At 40.6% G+C, this 21,027-nt stretch overlaps 1 protein-coding gene and 2 pseudogenes across 1 annotated transcript in view; 1 reads left to right on the top strand and 2 right to left on the bottom strand.

Annotated features, from left to right (window-relative positions):
• Nucleotides 1-2,895: 2,895 nt before the first annotated feature.
• LOC140512027 (RNA-binding protein 5 pseudogene) lies at nt 2,896-4,007 on the bottom strand (annotated as a pseudogene).
• LOC140510652 (RNA-binding protein 5-like) lies at nt 3,667-7,934 on the bottom strand (annotated as a pseudogene).
• The window catches only part of PARVA (parvin alpha), a 161,397-nt gene continuing 148,282 nt past the window's right edge, over nt 7,913-21,027 (top strand). The window contains exon 1 of the mRNA XM_072619408.1: nt 7,913-8,251. Coding sequence (XP_072475509.1) covers nt 7,975-8,251 — 277 coding nt within the window. The 5' untranslated portion in view covers nt 7,913-7,974. The remainder of the gene's footprint in view (nt 8,252-21,027) is intronic.

Genomic DNA, 21,027 nt, shown 5'->3' with positions numbered 1-21,027 from the left:
TCATGTAGTCATCATCTCCCTGATGTCATGGTCCTCTTAGAGAAGAAAGGACAGATCACACAATCATAGGTATCAAATTAATATATATTTGGATTGTATTGCATTAGAATGTTTGCTTTTAAAAGCTGCTATTATCTCCTTCTTTTGCAGAAATGTGTTTAATTGCAGTAAGTAAAGACAAAAACCCTTTAATAATATTTTTCCACCATCACTGCTGTATGTGTCAGTATGAACCTCAATTTTTAAAATTAAGCATAAACAAAATAATTTCATACACTAAAGCTAGTGTTTGAGAAACTATTAGCAATTTTTTAATATTTTAGGACTAAATATTTTTCAGTTATGGATAAGTGGCTAAATTTTAGACAGAAGAGATAAAAATACAGATGACAATATCAGAGTCTTGGCTACTAGGTTGTAGTACACCTAAACTGATAAGAAAAAGAGAGTGTGTTGAATCATTTTTGCAATATGGATTTACTTCTAATAATTATGATGGTATGGAAAAACCTTTTTGCTTAATTTGTAATGAAGGTTTGGCTGCAGAGAGCATGAAACCAGCCAAACTAAAATGATATCTTCATATCAAGCTTGCAGCACACTGTAATAATCCAGAATATTTTGAATGACATTTAAAATCTTCAAATAAAAACAATATTTTGAGAAATTTTCTACTGTCAGTGAAAAGCATTTGCTTTCATCTTATGAAACTTCTTACTTAATTATAAAAACTAAAAAGCCCTATATTATAGAAGAAGATCTTGTGTTACCTGTTGCTATTAAAATGTAAAAAATAGTTCATGGGAAAAAGTACGGGGATGAAATCCACAAAGTTCTTTTAGTGAATGATACTGATTTCAAAAGAAATTCTGAAATTAGTAATAACCATTTCCGGTAGCTCATTACCAGGTTTATGAGTAGTGCAAAGTTTTCAATTCAGCTAGATGAAGCAACTGATATTTCTAACATGGAACAGTTTTTACTTTAAGGTAGGTTTATGAAGGAAGCACACATGAGAAATTATTGTTTTGTCACCCTTTGGAAGGGCACATAAGAAGGGAAGATATGTATCTTAAAGTTGATGAATTTTTCACAAAAGAAGATTTGCAGCAGAAAAATTGGATTGGAGTCTGTACAGACAATGCTGGAGCAATGATGGGTGAGAACATTGGACTTGTAGCAAAAGTTAAAACTGGTGGCAATGAACATATCGCTTTTACTCACTGCATAATCCATCAGGAGGCACTCATAGCCAAAGTGATGATGTGTTTCACAACACTATCAGAATCATTAGCTTTATTAAGAGCATTGCCCTTAACAGTCATTTGTTTTCTTTTTTTTATTTTATTTTTTAAAAAAATTAAATTATTTTATTTGTTTTCATTATTCGACAATCACTTCCATATGTCTTAGATTTTTTTCCCCTCCCTCTCTACTCCCTCCCTGAAATGGTGTACAGTCTTATGTAGGTTCTACAAATACATTCCTATTAACTACATGTTGCATAGAAAAATGAATGGGAGAAACCATAGAACAAAACAAAATGCAAAAGAAAATGGTCTGTTTCTATCTGCAATCCAATTCCATAGTTCTTTTTCTGGATGTGGAAGGTATTTTGCTGTGAGAGACCACTGGGAATTTTTGAAGTCCTTGTATTGCAATGAAGTACTAAGTCTACCAGAAAAATTCCTCACACACTGTGGTTATTGCTGTGCACAAAGTTCTCCTGGTTCTGCTCCTTTCACTCAGCATCAGTTCATATAAGTCTTTCCAGGTTTCTTGGAAGTCTTCCTGTTCATCATTTCTCGTACCACAATAGTATTTCATTACATTCAAATACCACAACAACAGTCATTTGTTTTCAAATCTTTGGAAAGACATGGACCCCGATTACAAAAGTTTATTGTTACCTGCAGAGGTAAGGTGGCTCTCCAGAGGGCAAAGTTCAAATAGATTATATTGAAATTGAAAGCTGAAGTTATATTTTTGACTGAACAGAAATTTGATTTTGTTAATTTTTTTCATAATGACATGGATTTTCAAAACTGTGCTATTTATCAGATATTTTTAAAAATTCAGTGATCTAAACATGTCATTTCAAGGAAAAAATTGTAAAATTGAAAATTTTACTAAAAAAATAAATATATGGAAGAATAGGGTGGAAAATGGTTCTTTAGAAACGTTTATAGCTATAGAAGATTTTATAATTGAAAATAACCTTCTCAAAGATTTAATTGTAAGAGTTATAATTGGTCATTTGAAGTGCCTGGCAATAGTTTCAGAAATACTTCCCTTCAAATTTTGATTCTAAAAACTAAGATGGGTTCATAAACCATACTCAATTGAAATTAAAAATTCAGTCATCGGCCAAGTTCAAGTTCAAAAGTTCAAGAGGAATTTGCTGAGCTATCAAGAGACACAAGTTTAAAGCCTGAGTTTCCTAAAAACAAACAAACAAAAAACATTAAATGAATTTTGACTTAGGATTAGGACAGAATTTCCAACAGTTTCGGAAATTGTCCTAAACCTACTTCTGCCACTTTGTATTATGTATTTATGTGAAGCGGTATTCTCAGCACTGATGATTATAAAATCAAAATAGCAATCAACTTTGAAAAACATTGAAGATGCTCTGTGTCCTGCAATAACAAATATTCCTCCAAGATTTAATTCTTTGTGAAAAATAAGCAATCATCTCATTAATATGCAAATTTGCTTTCATCTTTAATAAATGGTAAAATTATATGTATACCAAAGAATTGCTTTAAAATAAATTTCTTTATGATTTATTATCAGTAAATTTGTATATTGATTTTATATACCCATGATCCTGTGAAAATTTCTCAAACAAAAAGGGGTCGCAAGAGGAAAAAATTTAAGAAGACCTGATCCAGATCATCTATACATATCCATGTTTTGCTTATATAAGTTGGATACTTGTTGCTCCCTAACTAAGCATCTTTGCCGGGAAATCACTTTCTACAGAGTAGACAGTTTTTCTTCTTCACTTTAAATTCTTTCCATCAATTCTTCCTCATTATCATTATCACCATTACAAGCAGCAACTAGACCATGTTTGAGTGGATTTTCCCATTCTTCTCCTTTTACCAGCTCTGGGATAAGTAGCTGCCATTGAGTCAAAGCTCCCTCCTTCTCAAAGACAGTAAAGTCTGCATCTGCTGCTGCTGGCTCTATCCTCTTTTCTTTCCTCAAGGAGCTGACAGGCTAGAAGCTATTTTCAAAGTTTTTACTTTTTTGCACTCTTAGTTCTGTGTTCCATGTCTTTGGCATTCCGTTGCACTCTTTGGCTTCTCTTTCCTTTCTTTTCCTTCCTTGGTGGAAGGCAGATCAGTTCATTGGTGGATTCTGTTGCCCCCACACAGGTCTCTTTCTTTCCATCCCAATAAAGATACTGCTCGGTTGAGGAATTATAATAGTATGGAGAACCAGGTGGGTTGTTGATTTGATCGTACAGTTGAGGATTTTGGGATAATATATCTGCTGAAATAGTGGTAACTGCTGCCCTTGGTACAGTAGATGTATCATTCTTCGCTCCCCCTTGTTGCTGGTAAAACTGCTGATAATCCAATGAATACTGGATTTTCTGTGCATAGCCATCTTGGCCTGGCTGCAGGTAATTGTTTAGGCATACCTCAGAGATACTGCAAGTTAGGTTCTAGACCACTGCAGTAAAGCACATATTGTAATAAAGAAAGTTACACAGTTTTTTTGGTTTCCTAGTGCATATAAAAGTTATGTTTATACTATGCTGTAATCTATTAAGCATACAATAATATTATGTCTAAAAAATGTACATACTTTAATGAAAATGCTTTATTGCTTAAGAAAATGCTAACCATCAGCTGAGCCTTCAGTGAGTCATAATCTTTTTACTGGTGGAGGGTCTTGCCTCGATGTTGAGGCTGCTGACTGGTCAGGATGTAAGTGCTAAAGGTTGGAGTGGATATGACAATTTCTTAAAGTAAGACAACAACGAAGTTTGCCATATTGATTGACCCTTCCTTTCATAAAAGATTTCTCTGTAGCATGAGATGCTGTTTGATAGCATTTTACCCACAGTAGAACTTCTTTCAAAATTGGAGTCAATCCTCTCAAACTCTGCTGCTGCTTTATCAACTAAGTTTATGTAATATTCTTCAATATTGTTGGACTCATCAGATAATGGAGAGGCCCAGGAGATGGAAAAAGACAGGGGAATGGCTTGTCAGTGGAGCAGTCAGAACACACACAACATTTTTCTATTAATTTTGTGGTCTTAATGGGTACAGTTGGTGGCACCCCAAAACAATTATGTGTATGTATGCATAATGTGTATATAATACATATATATTACAGATCATCATAACAGATATAATAATGAAAAACTATTAAATATTGTGAGAATTATCAGAACTGTTGGAAAAATGTTGAAAAAGTGACAGGGTTGCCAGAAACCTTCAATATGTAAAAACTCAAAATCTGTGAAATGCAATAAAGCAAAGCACAATAGAAGGAGGTATGCCTGTAGTTTATATTGTCACATTCTCCACTTTGAGACTGAGGGGATGACCACCTAGCTACAGCAATGGCTATGCTAACCACAGAAAAAGTGCTGACCCTGTTACCATCTGGTAGAACCCAATCTTTTTGAGCACTTTTGGCAAAATCTGTTCCAATTGTTTTGGCATCGATATTCAGTGGAGGATGAAGACTTTGTAGCACTTCTAGTAGCTGAGAAGCATCCGTTGTTGAAGACATCTGTACAAATGCAAATCCTCTGTTCTGCTGCATCTGTTTTTCTCTTATAAGATGAGAGTTTCTGACTAATGACGCATTTCAAGTACAAGGAGCAATAGTAAAAGAAAAATAGTATCACAGTAGTAATCCATAGACTGGATAGACTCTGTGGTTTTAGATGGAAGTTCTGAGTTAAATTTATCAACTCCACATCTGAAGCATTTGAGTCTTTTCCTAAAGTTGTTAGGGCAGCACTTGTTACAAAGCCATCCTCAAATTTAGGTCCAAGATTAAGATAATGCATTGCAATGTGATTTCATTGAATTACCAACTTTTTCTGATTGGTTTCTATCCAGCTGGTAGCATCTTGCAATTGATGATACTCTAAGAAGGAGAGGCCATGGCTTACACCTATTTTCCTCTTCATCAGCCATATATCTACAGGCTGAGAGCCTTCAAAGGATTCCATTCTCTTTCTAATATCATTCTTTGTAACAGTAACTGAAAGTGGGGGCAACATAATTGTTTACTCTCCCACTCATCGTTAATATCATTCCTATAGTCATGTTCTCCATAGTCAATATCAGAATGGTAACCATTTTCTGATCTGTCACCGTTCTTTCTCTCCATGTTCCCTCTCTGGATTGTCATAATCCCTGGGATCATCATATCCATCTTCCCTTTGATCGTCACTAGATCTTTTATAGTCTGAATCATTTTGACTGCTTCTGGATTCACATTAGTCCCAATCAAACTGGTCCATGATGGAATCATATCTTCTACTACTCTCTGTTCTAGTGACTCTTTTGTCTAAACTCATAGTTTTGTTAAAAGTGCTAGCACCCTACTCCAAAAATGTCAAATATCTTTTTCTAGAGATGGTTGGGATCAGGAGAAAGTTCCAGGGGTGAGCATCGACAAACCCATGCACTCACCCCTAACTGTGCTAGGTGAGGAAGCTCTTGAAGCTCAGAGTCCCAGGGATTCCAGCAACTGTCTGGGACCTGAAGAAAATGGTGACTCCCCTGAATGTTGTCTCCTATTCACTTAGCCCCTCAACACTCTTAGCTGGCCATCACCTGCTGGAGCCTCTTATACTTCTTAAACAACAAGGTGGACATGACCATAGTTCAGTTTTTTTAAAAAAAATATAAGCCTCTTTCTTGCTTTTTTTAACATATTCAAATTGTTAAAATCAGTAGAGTAGGAAGGGAGGGAGTAGGGAACATGAAACTGACCAAGTAAGAGGGAGGTACATTTTTTCTTCAGCTTGATAAGCTGCTTCAGATACACCTAAAGTTACTTGCCTTTTTTTGTAACCCCAGTGGTTAGCACAGTGTCTAACACATAGCAAGTGCTTAATTAATGGAAATCTTATTTGATGATAAATAGTTTGATGGTCATCAAAAGACCTGGGTTTTTTTCTTAGACAGCTGAATCACCAATTCACAGTGACCTTGAACAAGTAGTTGACTTCTCAGGGTCTCAGTTTCCTCATCTGCAAAATGCACTACTTACCACACAGGGTAAAAATTGGATCACCTGTCTACCTGTAGCTTGCCTTGCATATAAGTTTCAAGCTTAGGAAGTTAGGGAAATATTAAGAGGAAGCTATGAAAGGTAGGGAAGTGTATTGTGGAGGAGCTGGTGTCCTAAGACCTTAATTAGTGTTATACCTCTACTGGTACTAGGAGAGTAACTGTGGACAAGTCACTTAAGGCTGAATGCCCCAGTCAGATCTCTTAAGACAATAAATGACAAATGAGATGAAGATTGGTAGAGGGAGTTTTCACACCAGGAATTTCCACAATGATGAAATCATCGATCAGAGCTTGAACAAAAACCAAAACCATCGAAGGAGGACTGGGATAGGATGGTGACTGAGGAGATTAGTGTCCACATGGCTAGGGTTCTGGATGATAGGTCATCTGAGGTAGCCCTGAGGAGTGAATGGGAGTACAATGCTGTCATTGACAGAAAAAGGGAAAGATGAGAAACCAGTTCTGGGAGGAAGATGATTAATTTGACTTTAGGCCTGAGTTTGAGGCAAGAACATGACTCTCCTGTGGAGATACTCTGGTGTTGATTGTAGGATTCTAAACAGCAGGATGGGCTCTTAAGAAATTTCAGATCTGAAAGATGTGCAGTAATATAACCCTCTGATTTTATAGTATAGGAAAATGAAGCCAAAAGAAGGGACTTGCCCAAGGTAATAAAGCTAACATGTCACAGCTAGGACTGCAACAGCATAGAATGCAGGTCACCTCTAAGCTCCTGGCTCCCAGAAATGGATCTTGAGAGAGAAGTAAGGACTGGCACTATAGATCCTGAAACTGTGCTAAAGGGAAGCTCTGAGGATGAGTAGGCTTTTCAAGAGAAAGAAGGAAAGAGAAAAAGATCAGAGTTGTTGAAACCTAATTCCTTTCTTAACTCGACCCCATGGGAAATTCAGAAATCAGATGCTGTCAGATCTGGAGCCTGTGGCAACCATAGCTTCTAGCTTATCACAAGTTTCCCAGAGTTCACTGAACATATTCAAGGTTGAACTCACAGCTGGAACTCTTGAAATTTAATTTTTTTCTTAAATGTCTGAACCAGAAGGGTCTTTAGGGGCTATCTATTCCAAAGCCATCAGCGCAGAGATGAGTACAGGGTTATGCGATTTCTGAAAGAATGGCTAGACCCAAGGGAATTTGATCATATCACACTCGCTATTGAATGTTGGCTTTCAGTTATTGGCAGGATCCAGTCTGTGATGTCTGCTGTGGTTCTTGCAGCTGGTCAGAAGAAGGTTCAGGTGCTCAAACAGGCTCTCCTGGGCTAGAATCTTATTTGAGCAGGAAAGGAAGACAGGAGAGCCAGTAAAGACCTCTTTGAGAATGGGTGCAACAGATATGGGAGGCAGAACTTGAATCCAGGCCCTCCTAACTCTAATGCTGACGGTGGCAGACGGGAAAGGTTAAGGAATAAATATCTTCATGCTTGATAAGTGCAGGTCCACTATTGAAAAGTTCTGGGTTTTGGTAGTTAACAGATGAGGTTCCAGGGGCTGAGGCTGGCTGGGGTTCCTACCTGCTTTAGGTGAGCTCAGTGGCCTGGCCTGGCCCGGCCCAGTCAGGGACACTGAGTGCCAGAACCAGGGGCCAGACAAACTTCTTCCCGGGAAGGCGGGCGAGAGGGAGGGAGCGAGGGAGGGAGGGAAGGAGGGAAGGGAAAGGAGAGCGAGAGCTGCCTCAAATGCTTGGAATAATTCCGCTTCCGTTTGGAAAGGGGCAGCTTCAGTCTCCGCGGCCGCCGCCTGCCCTGCCGCCTTCTCCTTCGGTGCGCCCCAGTCCGACCCGGCCCGGCCCACCCGGAGCTCCGCTCTCCGCTCCCGCCATGGCAACCTCCCCCCAGAAGTCTCCCTCGGCCCCCAAATCTCCCACCCCCAAGTCTCCCCCGTCCCGGAAGAAAGATGACTCCTTCTTGGGGAAACTTGGAGGAACCCTGGCCCGGAGAAAGAAAGCCAAGGAGGGTGAGTAGGGCGCCGGGCTCGGCTCTCGGGGGCTCCCCCTCCCCCCAGCTGGGAGCCAGCTTAGTCGGACAGCGCCCTGGGAGGGGCGGCCGGGGCAGGGCAGGGCAGGGCTGGGCTGGGCAGGCCTGGGGGGACCCTGGGAGAGCCAGGCTGGCTCTGCGTGCGCCCCAGGGTGGGGGCAGCGCATCTCGGGGCTGTGAGACCCGGGAGCCCACAGCTGGCTGCGAGCCGCGGGGCTGGAGGGTCTGGGGGTTTGGGGTGTGTGTGTATGTGTGTGTGTGAGCGTCCCAGTGTGTGTGTGCGTCTGTGTCTGTGTGCGTGAGCGTTTGTATTTCCTGTGGAAACGTCACTCTGGAAAAATGCGGGAGCCCAGCGGCTCCAGGCCTGCCCCGCCCCCCGCGGGCCGGTCCAACTGCCCGGATGTGCGCTCCCTCTGCCCCGGGCCTGGCCAGGCCCCTGCCCGGGTTCCCGGGCTGCCCCCCGCGCTCTGCGCACTGGCCAGCCCCGCTTCTAGAGCTGCCAGCCTTGGCTCCCTCTCCTAAGGAGGAATGCGGATCTAGATCTTCCCGCAATGGCCAGGGAGGCTGGCGAGGCCCGCGGGGTGGTGTTCTGTGCCGCCGCCCAGCTCTGGCCGCTGGACAGGATGCGCCCGGAGCTACCTCTGTCCGGCGTCTGCTGGCCTTCCCCCGTGCCCCGACCAAGGGAGGCTGGGGCTGGGCCAGGCTACCGGGCCTTGGTCCATAAGCATCTCTCTCTCAGTTCCGGCATGCACTTTCTGAGGTCCTCGAGAGCCAGGGCCATAATTATTACGGGGATGCCAATGATGAAAGGGCTCCCCTGGGAAATTCCCAAAGCACTTTAGAAAATGCTGTCACTTTTCAGCCTCGTGGCCTTCTGAGCCAGGGACTCCTGGGGTTATTAATCCCACTTTGCAGGTGAAGCAGATGAGGAGGAATGAGTGACCTACTCCGACTCACCCAAATACCAAATCCAAGTCCTGACTGCAAGGTCCAACATGATCCTTTATCCTCTACCCCACAATCTTAAAATGCTACTCCCATTAGCGGCTCTAAAAAGACCCAAACCAGAGCCTACACTCAGTGGAGAACTCCAATCGAGGTTACACTATTTTTTGGCCTCTTGACCACATCTTTCCCAAGGAGGCAGTGAGTATGGCCTCGCTCTTGTTTATCCTTTCTGGAAGAGGACCTTGTGACATCAGGGAGGTAGTGTCACAACATGCAAGTGAGTTGGATTTAAGTGAGGGAGGACTGTGCAAAGTCACCAGCTTCACTTTCTCCTCCAGAGCCATCTGGGTCCAGTGGCAAGATACAGATGAGATGGAGATAACCTTGGATGCAGTGGGACACTTTGACCTTTCTGATAACAAAGCTGAAGATGAGGGAGCTAGGGTCCTGTGGAAAGTTTTATAATCTCTAAGTTCCAAAGGTGGGATTTGATTTCTAGCTAGTGGGGCTACTCAGAAGAAGGCAGTCATTCAATAAGCATTTATTAAGCACTTACAAAGTACCAGACATTGAGCAAAGCTCTAGGGAGGCAAAGAAAGGTAAAAGACAGTTCCTGCTCTCAAGGAGCTCACAGTCTCATGGGGGCGATGACATTCAAATAGCCACATACTAACAGGATATATAGAGTATTATGTGAGAAATAATTTAAAAAGGGAAGTCACTAGAATTAAGGGAGGTCAGGAAAGGTTTCCTATAGAAGGTGAGATTTTAGCTGGGGCTTGAAGAAAATCAGGGAAGAAAGGAGGGAGAAAGGAGAGAGAATATTCGAGGGACAAGGGACAGCCCCTGAAAATGCTGGAGGTCAAGAATGTGCTGTGTGAGAGTAACAAAAAGGCTGGAGTCACTGGATCATCAAGTGCATAAGACAACTGGAAACATAGGAAGGAGTCAGGTTTTGAAGGGTTTTTTTTTTTTTGTGCCTAACAATTTTTTTATTTTTATTTTTTAATATTAATTTTATTTGTTTTCACTGTTCTACAATCACTACCATATAACTTAGATTATTTTTCCCCTTCCTCTCCCTCCCTCCCCCCTCCCTCCCCAAGATGGCATACAATTTTATATAGGTTCTATACGTACATTCCTATTAAATACATTTTCACTATAGTCATGTTGTGTAGAAGAATTAAAATGAATGGGAGAAATCATATAACAAACCAAAACATAATACAAAAGAAAATGATCTGCTACATTCTGGGATTGAATTCCAAAGTTCTTTCTCTGGGTATGGAAGGCATTTTGCCTTAAAAGACCATTAGGAATTTTTTTAAGTCCTTGCATTGCAACGAAGTTCCAAGTCTACCAGAAAAAACTCTCGCACACTGTGGTCATTGCTGTGCACAAAGTTCTCCTGGTTCTGCTCCTTTCACTCAGCATCAGATCATATAAGTCTTTCCAGGCCTCTCTGAAATCTTTCTGTTCACCATTTCTTATACCACAATAGTATTCCATTACATTCATATACCATAATTTATTCAGCCATTCCCCAATTGATGGGCATACCCTTGATTTCCAGTTTTTGGCCACCACAAAGAGGGCTACTATAAATATTTTTGTACATGTGGGACCCTTTCCCATTTTTATGATTTCTTGGGTATACAGTCCTAGAAGCAGTATTGCTGGGTCAAAGGGTATGCACATTTTTGTAGCCCTTTGGGCATAGTTCCAAATTGCTCTCCAGAATGGTTGGATCAGCTCACAGCTCCACTAACAATGAATTGGTGTTCCAACTCTCCCACATTTTCTCCAATATTTCTCATCTAACTGTTTTGTCATGTTAGTCAATCTGATAGGTGTGATGTGGTGTCTCACAGTTGTTTTAATTCGCATCTCTCTAATCCATGGTGATTTAGAGCATTTATTCATATGATTATAGATATCTTTAATGTCTTCCACTGAAAACTGCTTGTTCATATCCTTTGACCATTTATCAGTTGGGGAATGACTTGCATTTTTGTACATTTGATTCAGTTCTCTATATATTTTAGAAATGAGACCTATTTATCACAGACACTAGTTGCAAAAATTCTTTTCCAGTTTTCTGCTTCCCTCCTAATCTTGGTTGCATTGGATTTGGTTGTGCAAAAACTTTTCAGTGTAATGTAATCACAATTAACCATTTTGCACTTCATAATGCTTTCTGTTTCTTCTTTAGTGAAAAATCCTTCCCTTCTCCATAAATCTGATAAATACACTAATCCTTGCTCCACTAATTTGTTTATAGTATCAATCTTTATACCTAGATCATGTACCCATTTGGACTTTATTCTTGTGTACGGTGTTAAGCATTGGTCTATGCCTAGTTTCTGCTGCACTTTTATCCAGTTTTCCCAGCAATTTTTGTCAAACATTGAGTTCTTATCCCAGAAGCTGAGGTCCTTAGGTTTATCAAACAATAGATTGCTATATTCATTGACTACTGTGTCTTGAGTACCTAGCCTATTCCACTTGTCTACCCTTCTGTTTCTTAGCCTCTACCAAGTGGCTTTGATAATTCCTGCTTTATAATACAATTTGAGATCTGGTACAGCTAGGCCACCTTCCCTAGCATTTCTTTTCATTAGTTCCTTTGCTGTTCTGGACCTTTTGTTCTTCCAGTTATGAAGGGTTTTGAAAGCCAGAGGATTTTTTATACTTGACCCTGGAGATGACAGGAAGCCATTGGAATTTATTGAATGTTGTTCAGTCATTTCTCTTTGTGACCCTATTTGGGGATTTCTTGGCAAAGATACTGGAGTGATTTGCCATTGCCTTCTCCAGCTCATCTTACAGATGAGGAAACTGAGGCAAATAAGGTTAAGTGACTTGCCCCAGATCACACAGCTAGTAAATATCTGATTTCAGATTTGAAATCAGGAAGATGAATCTTTCTGACTGGAGACCCCAAACTCTATTCACTGTACCACCTAGTTACCCCTAGTCATATGTTGGTAGGTACTTAATAAATGTTGAATTAATCAAGCATTTATTAAGTAGGCATTGGGAATACATAGACAAAAATGAAATAACTCCTAACCTCAAGGAGTTTATATTCTGCTATACATAAATTCATAAATATTATATATATACATATAATTAAACTTTACATGTACTTATTCATATATATTAAGACAACACACACATATTATATATTTTATATGATATACATACAGATAGGTACTGAAACTCATTTCACTGGTATAAAGAACCCCAAGGTGAGGAAACTACTGAAACCAGTACACATCTGTACATTCTCTGAAATATATAATTTCAAAGAGTGGCTTAGATAGAGTAACTGACTCATCCAGGGTCACACAGCCAGCCTCTGTCAGAGGTAAGACTTGAACCCAGGTGTTCTTGGGCATTTCTTTAGCCACTGTACCACAGCTGCCTCTTATAAACACAACACAAAGTACACAATATAAATATACACTCAACACAAAGCAATTTCAGGTCAATAGGAAAGAGAATTAATACCGAGGAGATGGGGAGGTAGTGTCAAGATCAGGCTGATTTAGTATTTGAGCTGAATCTTTAAGGTAGAGTTTGGTGGAACATTTAAGGCACAGAGAAAAAGCTTGTGCAAAAGCAAGGAAGTGGGAAATTAAATATCATGTATTGGGGAATAACAAGCCAGTTTGACTAGATCTAGAGAAAGTAAAGGGCTTAAATAGTAAGTGGAGTCATTTCTAGTTTATCCTAGAGATAGTAGGTATCTCCTAAGGTTTCTTGAGCATTAATTCTTGAATTAAACAAATACATGTAAACTCATTGATGGTTATATAACATTGGGGAAATAAATTAACTTACTGTTGCCTCAGTTTCCTTAAGAATTTCATAATGGAGCTCAATCATCTCTTTTCAGTTTGATCATGCAACAACACCCCCTCCCTCATGCCTGCACATTTTTTTTTCCCATCCATATCTTCGCACAGATCTATAGTACTCCCCTTACTCATTTTATCCTTTTGGGAATCTCTACCTCCCTTCTAGGCTTAACTCAGATGCCCCTTTTATGCATGACTTTTATTGATTTCCATTTCCCCATGACAACCTTCCTTATGAAAGCCCTTCCCCCTGAAATTACTTTGTATTTTCTATAAATATATGTGGTCCCATGGAAAGACCACCTGATCTGAGATCAGAGGGCATGTGTTCATATTGTCCCTCTCATGCTTACTGCTTAGGTAACCTTGGGAAAGTTATGTTATCTGCTCGATGTTCTATAAAATGGATGTGTTGGGCTACATGATCTCTAAGGGAGTCTTCCAAGCTTGACCTTCTATGGACTATGGTTTGTTTGGAGTTATTTTTAAAAGTTCACAGACCCATGGTTAAGGACCCCTGATTTAGGGCAAGGCTCTCAAAGACAGTATGGTACCCTCACTAACTAAACCACCTGATTTGGAGTCAGAGGACTTGGGTTTAAACCTTGGCTCTGCCACTTAACTACCTAGGTCAGGTCACTACTCTGGGCTCCAGTTTCCTTGTCTGGAAGATAAGGAGGTTGAATTCTAAGGTTTTTTCCAAAGTGATGATCCTAGGGGAGTCTCAGTTATTCAGTGCTCTGGATAACTTTAAGCAGCAACATTGGACACACCAAACAGTCAGTGACATTTTACATCTGTTCAAACCTTTGTCTGTGACCCAGGGATGGAAAATCTGAAGAAACCCCCAATAAGCACCCGACTTCAATCAGTCCTGAGGTTAACAATTACTTATTCAGCATATACTATGTGCCAAGCACTGTGCTGGGCCCTGGAGATAAATGGACAAAGAATGAAACAATCACTACTCAGGAGGAGCTTAATTTCCAATGGAAGAGATCAAATACACATCAAAGTATATATATGTATAAAGTTACTTATGGGAAGCTAGGTGGCACAGTGGATAGAGTGCCTGGTCTGGAGTCAGGAAGATTCATCTTCCTGAGTCCAAATCTGGCCTCAGACATTTACTTGATGTATGACCTTGGGTAAGTCACTTAACCTCATTTGACTCAGTTTCCTCCTCTGTAAAATGAGCTAGAAAAGGAAATGGCAAACCACTCCAGTATTTTTTGCCATGAAAACCCCAGATGTGGTCATAAAGAGTTGGACATGACTGAAACAATGAACAACAAAAAATGCTATTTATTTATAACATAACTATAAAACGAATATATAAGTGCATACGCACACAATGACTAGATTTTAACTCTTCTACTGTTAGAACTGAGTAGGGTGTTGGTCTGTAGGGGAAGATGTCCTTTGTCTTGGAGGTAGAAAAGATGACTCCCAATTCAGCCTCAAACTCTCACTCCCCTTCTGAGGCCAAGCTTGGACTTGCGGGCCACAGTTCTCTGTGGGAAAAGCTGTTTCTTTTTCCAACGAGGATATCCCTACAAGAAAATGGAATGAAAAGGTACAAGACTGGAGTCAGACAGTAGCATGGCCTCCAATTTCAAAAGCCACCAAAGATGTCTGGGACCAAGAGTTGTCTGGCTAATCATTTCTGTAGGGAGAAAATCCAGGCTATCTTATCATTCCCTGAATCTGCTAATATCTAATTATGGAGCTCACAGTGGGGGAAAGGGCCCCTATTGCCTGGAGGTGATGGCTAAATGTCCTGCAGAGCTTTTTTTCTCTTTGTCTTCAATTCCTCCCAGGCCTGGCTTCTGGGAAACCATTTTTCACAATCTGAGGAAAGACAGCTGGGCATCCTTGATGTAGAACAACCCTTTTCCCAAGCTTAGTCCGCATATTTCTAGGATCTACTCTAAGACCTTCAGTTCATTTTCTGATTTTCTCTTGTAGGCACCAGTGAGAGGGTACCTGCTTTTGCTGGGGCCGCCGCATTCCACTTTTGGATAGTTCTTATATAGCACAACTAAGTTGTTTTTGTTGTCATGTGTATATTTATTTTTGTGCTGTATCCATGGCTCCCAATTCGTACGTACTCTGGGCCCGCACAGAATATATCTAGTCCTTCTTAAAGGCTGTCAAATAATGGAAGATAGCTCTTGTTTTCCCCATCACCCTTCTCTTCCCCAGGATAAAGTGCTTTTATTGCTGTTCAGTTATTTTGGTTGTGTCCAACTCTTTGTGACCCCATTTTGGAGTTTTCCTGCAGAGGTACTGGAATGGTTTGCCATTTCCTTCTCCAGTTCATTTTACAGATGGGGAAACTGAGTCAAAGAGGGTTAAGTGACTTGCCCATGGTCACACAGCTAGTAAGTGTCTAAGGCTAGATTTGAACTCATGAAGATGAGTCTTCCTGCCTCCAGGCCCGGCGCTCTGTGCACTATGGCACCCTACCTTATATAACTTGGTCACGGGACGCAGGTGCTGTGGAGTGTTCAGAGCTTGGCCAGACATCAAAGACTCCAAGGTCATCCATTGCATCCCAAGCCATAGTCAGGTGTCTTGACTTCTGTCCTACCACTGGACTCTGATGACTCTGGAAGAGAAAGTAAGGCTGGCCACTTTGTGCAACTGTACCTCACTTAAATCCAGTTCATGCACAAGTCAAGACATTGCCCTGTGATGTCATTGGTCTTCTTTGAAAATGAAGGATCATCTTTATCAGAAACAATGACAAGAATGTGATAGTACACTACCTACCTTTTGGAGCTGTTGTGAAGATCTGTTGGGATAATATATATCTATAGATATAGATACATCTATAGAGATATATGTATATGTATATATACATATGTGTGTATATATGTATACATACATGTATATATATGTATTTACATGTGGGTTTGTGAACATGAGGCTCCATAGAAATATCCATGATTGTTATTATTAGGCATTATCAGTTGTGCCTGGAATCTCATTCTCCTTGCCATAATCAGGCTTCTGTCCTCTAGGATCAAGTCAGCTTGTTCACTCCAGACCAAACAGAAACTTTACAGGCCAGCAAATATGCTTTGACTTCTAAGGAATTCATCAGTGAACAGCCACCTACTAATAAGGATAGTAAGTGATGACTTTGTTCTCAGTTTCAACGGATGTTGTCTAGGTGACTGGCAAAGATGGTGGTGTTGAGAGGAAGCAGCACAGCCCAGTTCTCTTGCCCAATTTCTCTAGAAAAGATTTTGGAAGAGCCCCAAAGTGACAATTGGAAAATCCAAAGAAAAATTATAGTGGGTTCATTTTTTTCACCTCAGGTTGGCACAAGGAAACACCCATACGCCCTTCTTACCCTCTTCCTACCCTGGGAGCAAAACTAGCCCTTCCAGGGATCCAAAACATAATCTACTTATAAAAGTAATAGTCACATCCAAACAACCTCAAATTATTGGGGACACTCAACTTGAGGCATACACAACCATTCACATTGCCTCACAGCCTGTACATGGATGAACACTAATCTATGGGCAAAGGGACAGTAAGGTCTGTGAGTCATCCCACTAATCACAATGGATGTCCTAAACCTTCATCCTAATCTGCTTTGTGTTCTTCATTCATACGCCTCTAAAGCTTAGTTTATTAGCTATGCTTACTTCATTGATTACCAACATCAGGAGAACATCAAGGTCATTTTTTCCCCTAGACTAGGGGAATAACTGTACACAGCTGTAAAAACTCTTGGGGGCCATCCCAGCCCATGCTCTTCAGAGCCTATCAGAACCTATCTAAGTTTGAAAAGATTAATCAGGAGACCTCAGAGGATGAATTTTGGAAGCCATATTAACTTGTGAAGTCTAAGTACTGAGGTTAACCAGGAGAGAGCTAGATATCAGGGAGGTGAATGTGTGGGGACTGCAGAAATTCTTGAAGTTCTAATGCTGAAACACATAGAGGGCATCATGTGCAACAATGAACAGACTATCTGGATAGATTGAATCGCTGACCTGTGAAGTGTTGGGGTGGAACCAAATGGAGAAACAGCGTGGTATAGTATAGATTACACTGTATTTAGGATTGGAATCAGAATCTTGGCTCTTCCAATCACCTGTGTGATTTTGGGCAAGTCTTTTCACCTCTTGGGGCCTCAGTTTCTTTGTCTGTAAAATGATCAGCTTTGATTAGATTATCTCTGAAGTTGCTTCTAGTTTTCTGTGATTCAAGTGGCTAACACCTGCTCTTATGAATGGGTGACTCTTCCTACTTGTGCTTTAAAAGTAAAATAATGTAGTTTCTCTTTGTTTTGGGCTTGACAGATTAAAACCCTTAGCAGCTATGGGATACTGGATTTCAGACATGACCAGTATAGGAAAGCAATGGATTTGGAATAAGAGGACCTGAATTTCAATACAAATCTTGCCACTTACTACCCATGTGATCTTGGGCAAGATGCCTTACCTCTCTAGACCTCAGCTTCTTCATCTATAAATTCAGTGACTTCTAAGGTCCATTGAAGCCCCAAATCTTTAATCTTACATGATGAGATGATAAAGTAATGAGACAAATTTGGAGGACTAGCTTTTGCAATAGAGCTCTTTATTTTTTAATCTGTAGAAACATTCTATGGGTTGAAAAAAAGGCACTAACTCTACTAAAAGTCTAGGTCCCAGATTGAATTATTGTAAGGGAAAGGGGCAGGAAGGTATCAAATGTCCCATTCATTCCTGATATGAAATAGAGATGTCCACTGTATTTGGTTTGGTATAATCTGAGATTTTATTTTCTCTTTGAATTGGTCTTCAATGGTTTGTTTGTTTTAACTATGGAACCAATCCCCATCTTCTTTATCAGATAATTATTTTTTGTAAACAAATACTTGACTGTATCCAAGAAGATGATGTTAAAGGAGTCCTGCAAAGAAACCAATTATTGAATGAAAAATCCCCCTCTTTTTAGTGTGAATAATCACTCCTTAATCTGTTGGTTTTGCTGTATATGCTAGTCTTTCTTAAAATTAGGAAGCACCACGATTGTGACCTTTCAGGAGTCCTGTCTACTTTGGCTTACTGGTTAAGATGTGTTCAGTCATTGGTTTGTGAGTTAATCTGGGCTTCTCTCATTTACTGTATTTGGCTACCATTATGAGAGTCCTTTTCTAGGTTTGATGAGTAAGACAGGAGAGGTCTGCATTGTAGTAGAAATACATTCAGAAATCAGTAGTCAGGTGTTTCATTTTATCTGGAAATCTCATTCTGAGTCAGCTGGAGGTCATAATTATCACCTCCCAATACCTCTGGGCACTTTTTGTGAGGAAAACACCAGTGGAGGCAGACACTTTTCCCCTATGGTGTTGGCTTTCAGCATATTTCATCACTGTCTCATTCCCCTTATCCCCTTGCTTCCTCATCAATTTGTAAATGTGGATATCGCCTCCTCTGTTCCATGCTCCTGAAAGATACAGTTCTGACACAAAGGACATGTGAGTGATGTCCTTGGTGAAAGGGAAGTTGGGTATCTTAGGGACAATGATGTCTGCAGTCTGCTTGGAGGATAAGGTTGCCCAGATATTTTCACTTCTACTGGATCAGAATCCAAGGGTACAATGTCCCCAGATTCCGTTTAGCCCTCTCAAGATGTATAGGCTGTCTACCACTTTATCTGCAGGGCACCTATGTATGTGAAATAATGAACCATCTGGTGATAGGGGCTTCCTGATTTCCCATTCAGTGCATCACTGTTATTTGTGAAATTTCATTGGAGAGTTTGAAGATGTGTCTTTATGAGATTCAGTGGTGTAGTGAGCAGTCATAGACTTGAAGATGGGAAGACCTGGTTTTAGGTCCCACACTGGATGCTTGCTAGGCCAGCTAGGGGGCAAAATGGACAGAGTTCAGGGCCTGAAAGACTCATCTCCCTGAGTTCAAATCTGACCTCAGACACTTACTAGCTTTGTGACCCTGGGCAAGTCACTTAACCCTGTCTGCCTTAGTTTCCTGATCTTTAAAATGAGCTGAGAAGGAAATGGCAAACTCCTCCACTATCTTTGCCAAGAAAACCTCGAAAGAGGTGATGGAGAGTAGAGCCTGGACTGAACAACAACAGCTGTGTGACCTTGGATAAATCACTTAACATCACAGACTCGTAGACTTAGAGCCAACGGAGACCTCAGTGGCCATGTACTTTAACCTTTCCTTTTTACAGCTAAGGAAACAGTCCGGAAGAAGATGAGAGACTTACCTAATGCTTTGATTCCAAAGCTGATGCACTTTCTCCTGTCCTTTGATGGCTCTGAGTCTGTTTCCTTATCTGTAAAATGCAGAGGATAATAATAGCAAATACCTAAGCAGCTAGGTAGCACTGGAGACTGAGTGCTGGATCTAGAGTCAGGAAACCTGAGTTCAAATCCTGCTTCAGACACTGACTTAACTGTAGTTGAACCTCTCACAGCCTCAATGCCTTCCTCTGTAAAATGAGGATAAGAATAGTGCCTATCTTATGGTGTTGTTGTGACGATCAAATGAGATAAAACACATAAAATGGCTTGCAAACCTTAAAGCATTATTGAAATGCTAACTATTATCATTATTGCTTCAATGGGTTATGAAGATTAAAGTAGATAATGTATACAATGTGCTTTGTGAGCCTGTGATGATTATTATTTATGGGTAAATCCTGAAGTTTTATAGGGCAGCAGGGCATTTCACCTTGTCCTGCTTGGTCCTTTTTTCCTAGCACCATTCCCAAGTGGCAGGAAGAATGTTCTTTCCTTCTCCCTCCCCTCCCCCAGTCTTTCCCTCTCCCCTTAGTCCTCTGTTCCTTTCCTCTGTGAGTCTCATTATGTTAAATTAGGAGTTCTCCCTTGATGAGAACAGTAGGGTCGGACTGGGCTGTTCGTCCTCCTGCACCTGACTGGTTGATGGGCATCAAAATTTCACACCTTGTAATAGCCCTGCCAGAGAAGGGTGTCTGAACAATTGGACTCTGACACTTTAATAAATCCAGGACGTTCAGCAACCGAGAGCAAAGTTCAAAATTGCTGAAATTGGTGTTAGAACAGATGGGGAAACAGACAGCTCGGTCCCCTGAATTGGATGGATGGCAATTGTCATTCAGTTTATAGATTCTAACTGTCAGGTTTTCAATAGATATGACATCAATTTTTAGTAATTTGGACTCCCTGCTACCTGGCCTTTTCACATTACTGGTACCAGGAGGTGTAATTCATGGACTAGCTCGTATTTTTGTTTAAAAAAAAAATCCACGTCTTGCTTCTATGATACTGAGCAGCCATGTTTTGGAGTGTTTGGCCAAGACGGGCTATTGTCCTTTATATGAGTGTGATGACAATTTCATTGCCTTTTGGAAAAATTCATTAAAATGTGGTTATTGTGCCCATTTAAATGGTTTCTTGCAGAGGGAAGTCACAGTTCATAAGAGTCGAGACAAGACGCTTATTATAAACAATTATAAACAATTCAGCATGCATTTATTTAAGGGCCCATGGTGTGCTAGGCCCAGAGCATTGAAAAAATGAAAAGCCCAAATTCCAGGAATTTACATTTCACTTGGGAGGATACCAAATGAACACAGATAAATAAATATAATCTATATACAAAATAAGTACAGGGTAATGGAGGCAGGGGTTACTGGGCTGGGAGAATGAGGAAAAGTTTCCAGTATAAAATAATGTCAAGATGGAGAAACCACTGATAACTGTGAGATAGTAGCAGAGTAGCTCTTCCTGGAAGACTGTGAAATTTAGGAGGGAGTGCATCCCAGAAATGGAGGCTTGCCTGGGCAAAATCATAGAGATGGAAAATGAAATGTTATGTTGAGAGAGCAGCTAGCTGACAGAAATTGAGAGTGCTCGATGAAGAGTAAGAATGAAATAAGATTGGAAAAGTAGATGGAAGTCTGATTATTGTAGAGGGTTTTA

This window comes from Notamacropus eugenii, chromosome 6 (genome assembly GCF_028372415.1).
Source record: "Notamacropus eugenii isolate mMacEug1 chromosome 6, mMacEug1.pri_v2, whole genome shotgun sequence".
NCBI lineage: Eukaryota > Metazoa > Chordata > Mammalia > Diprotodontia > Macropodidae > Notamacropus > Notamacropus eugenii.
Note: the sequence above shows the minus strand (reverse complement) of the source record. Positions and strands in the feature narration are given on the sequence as shown.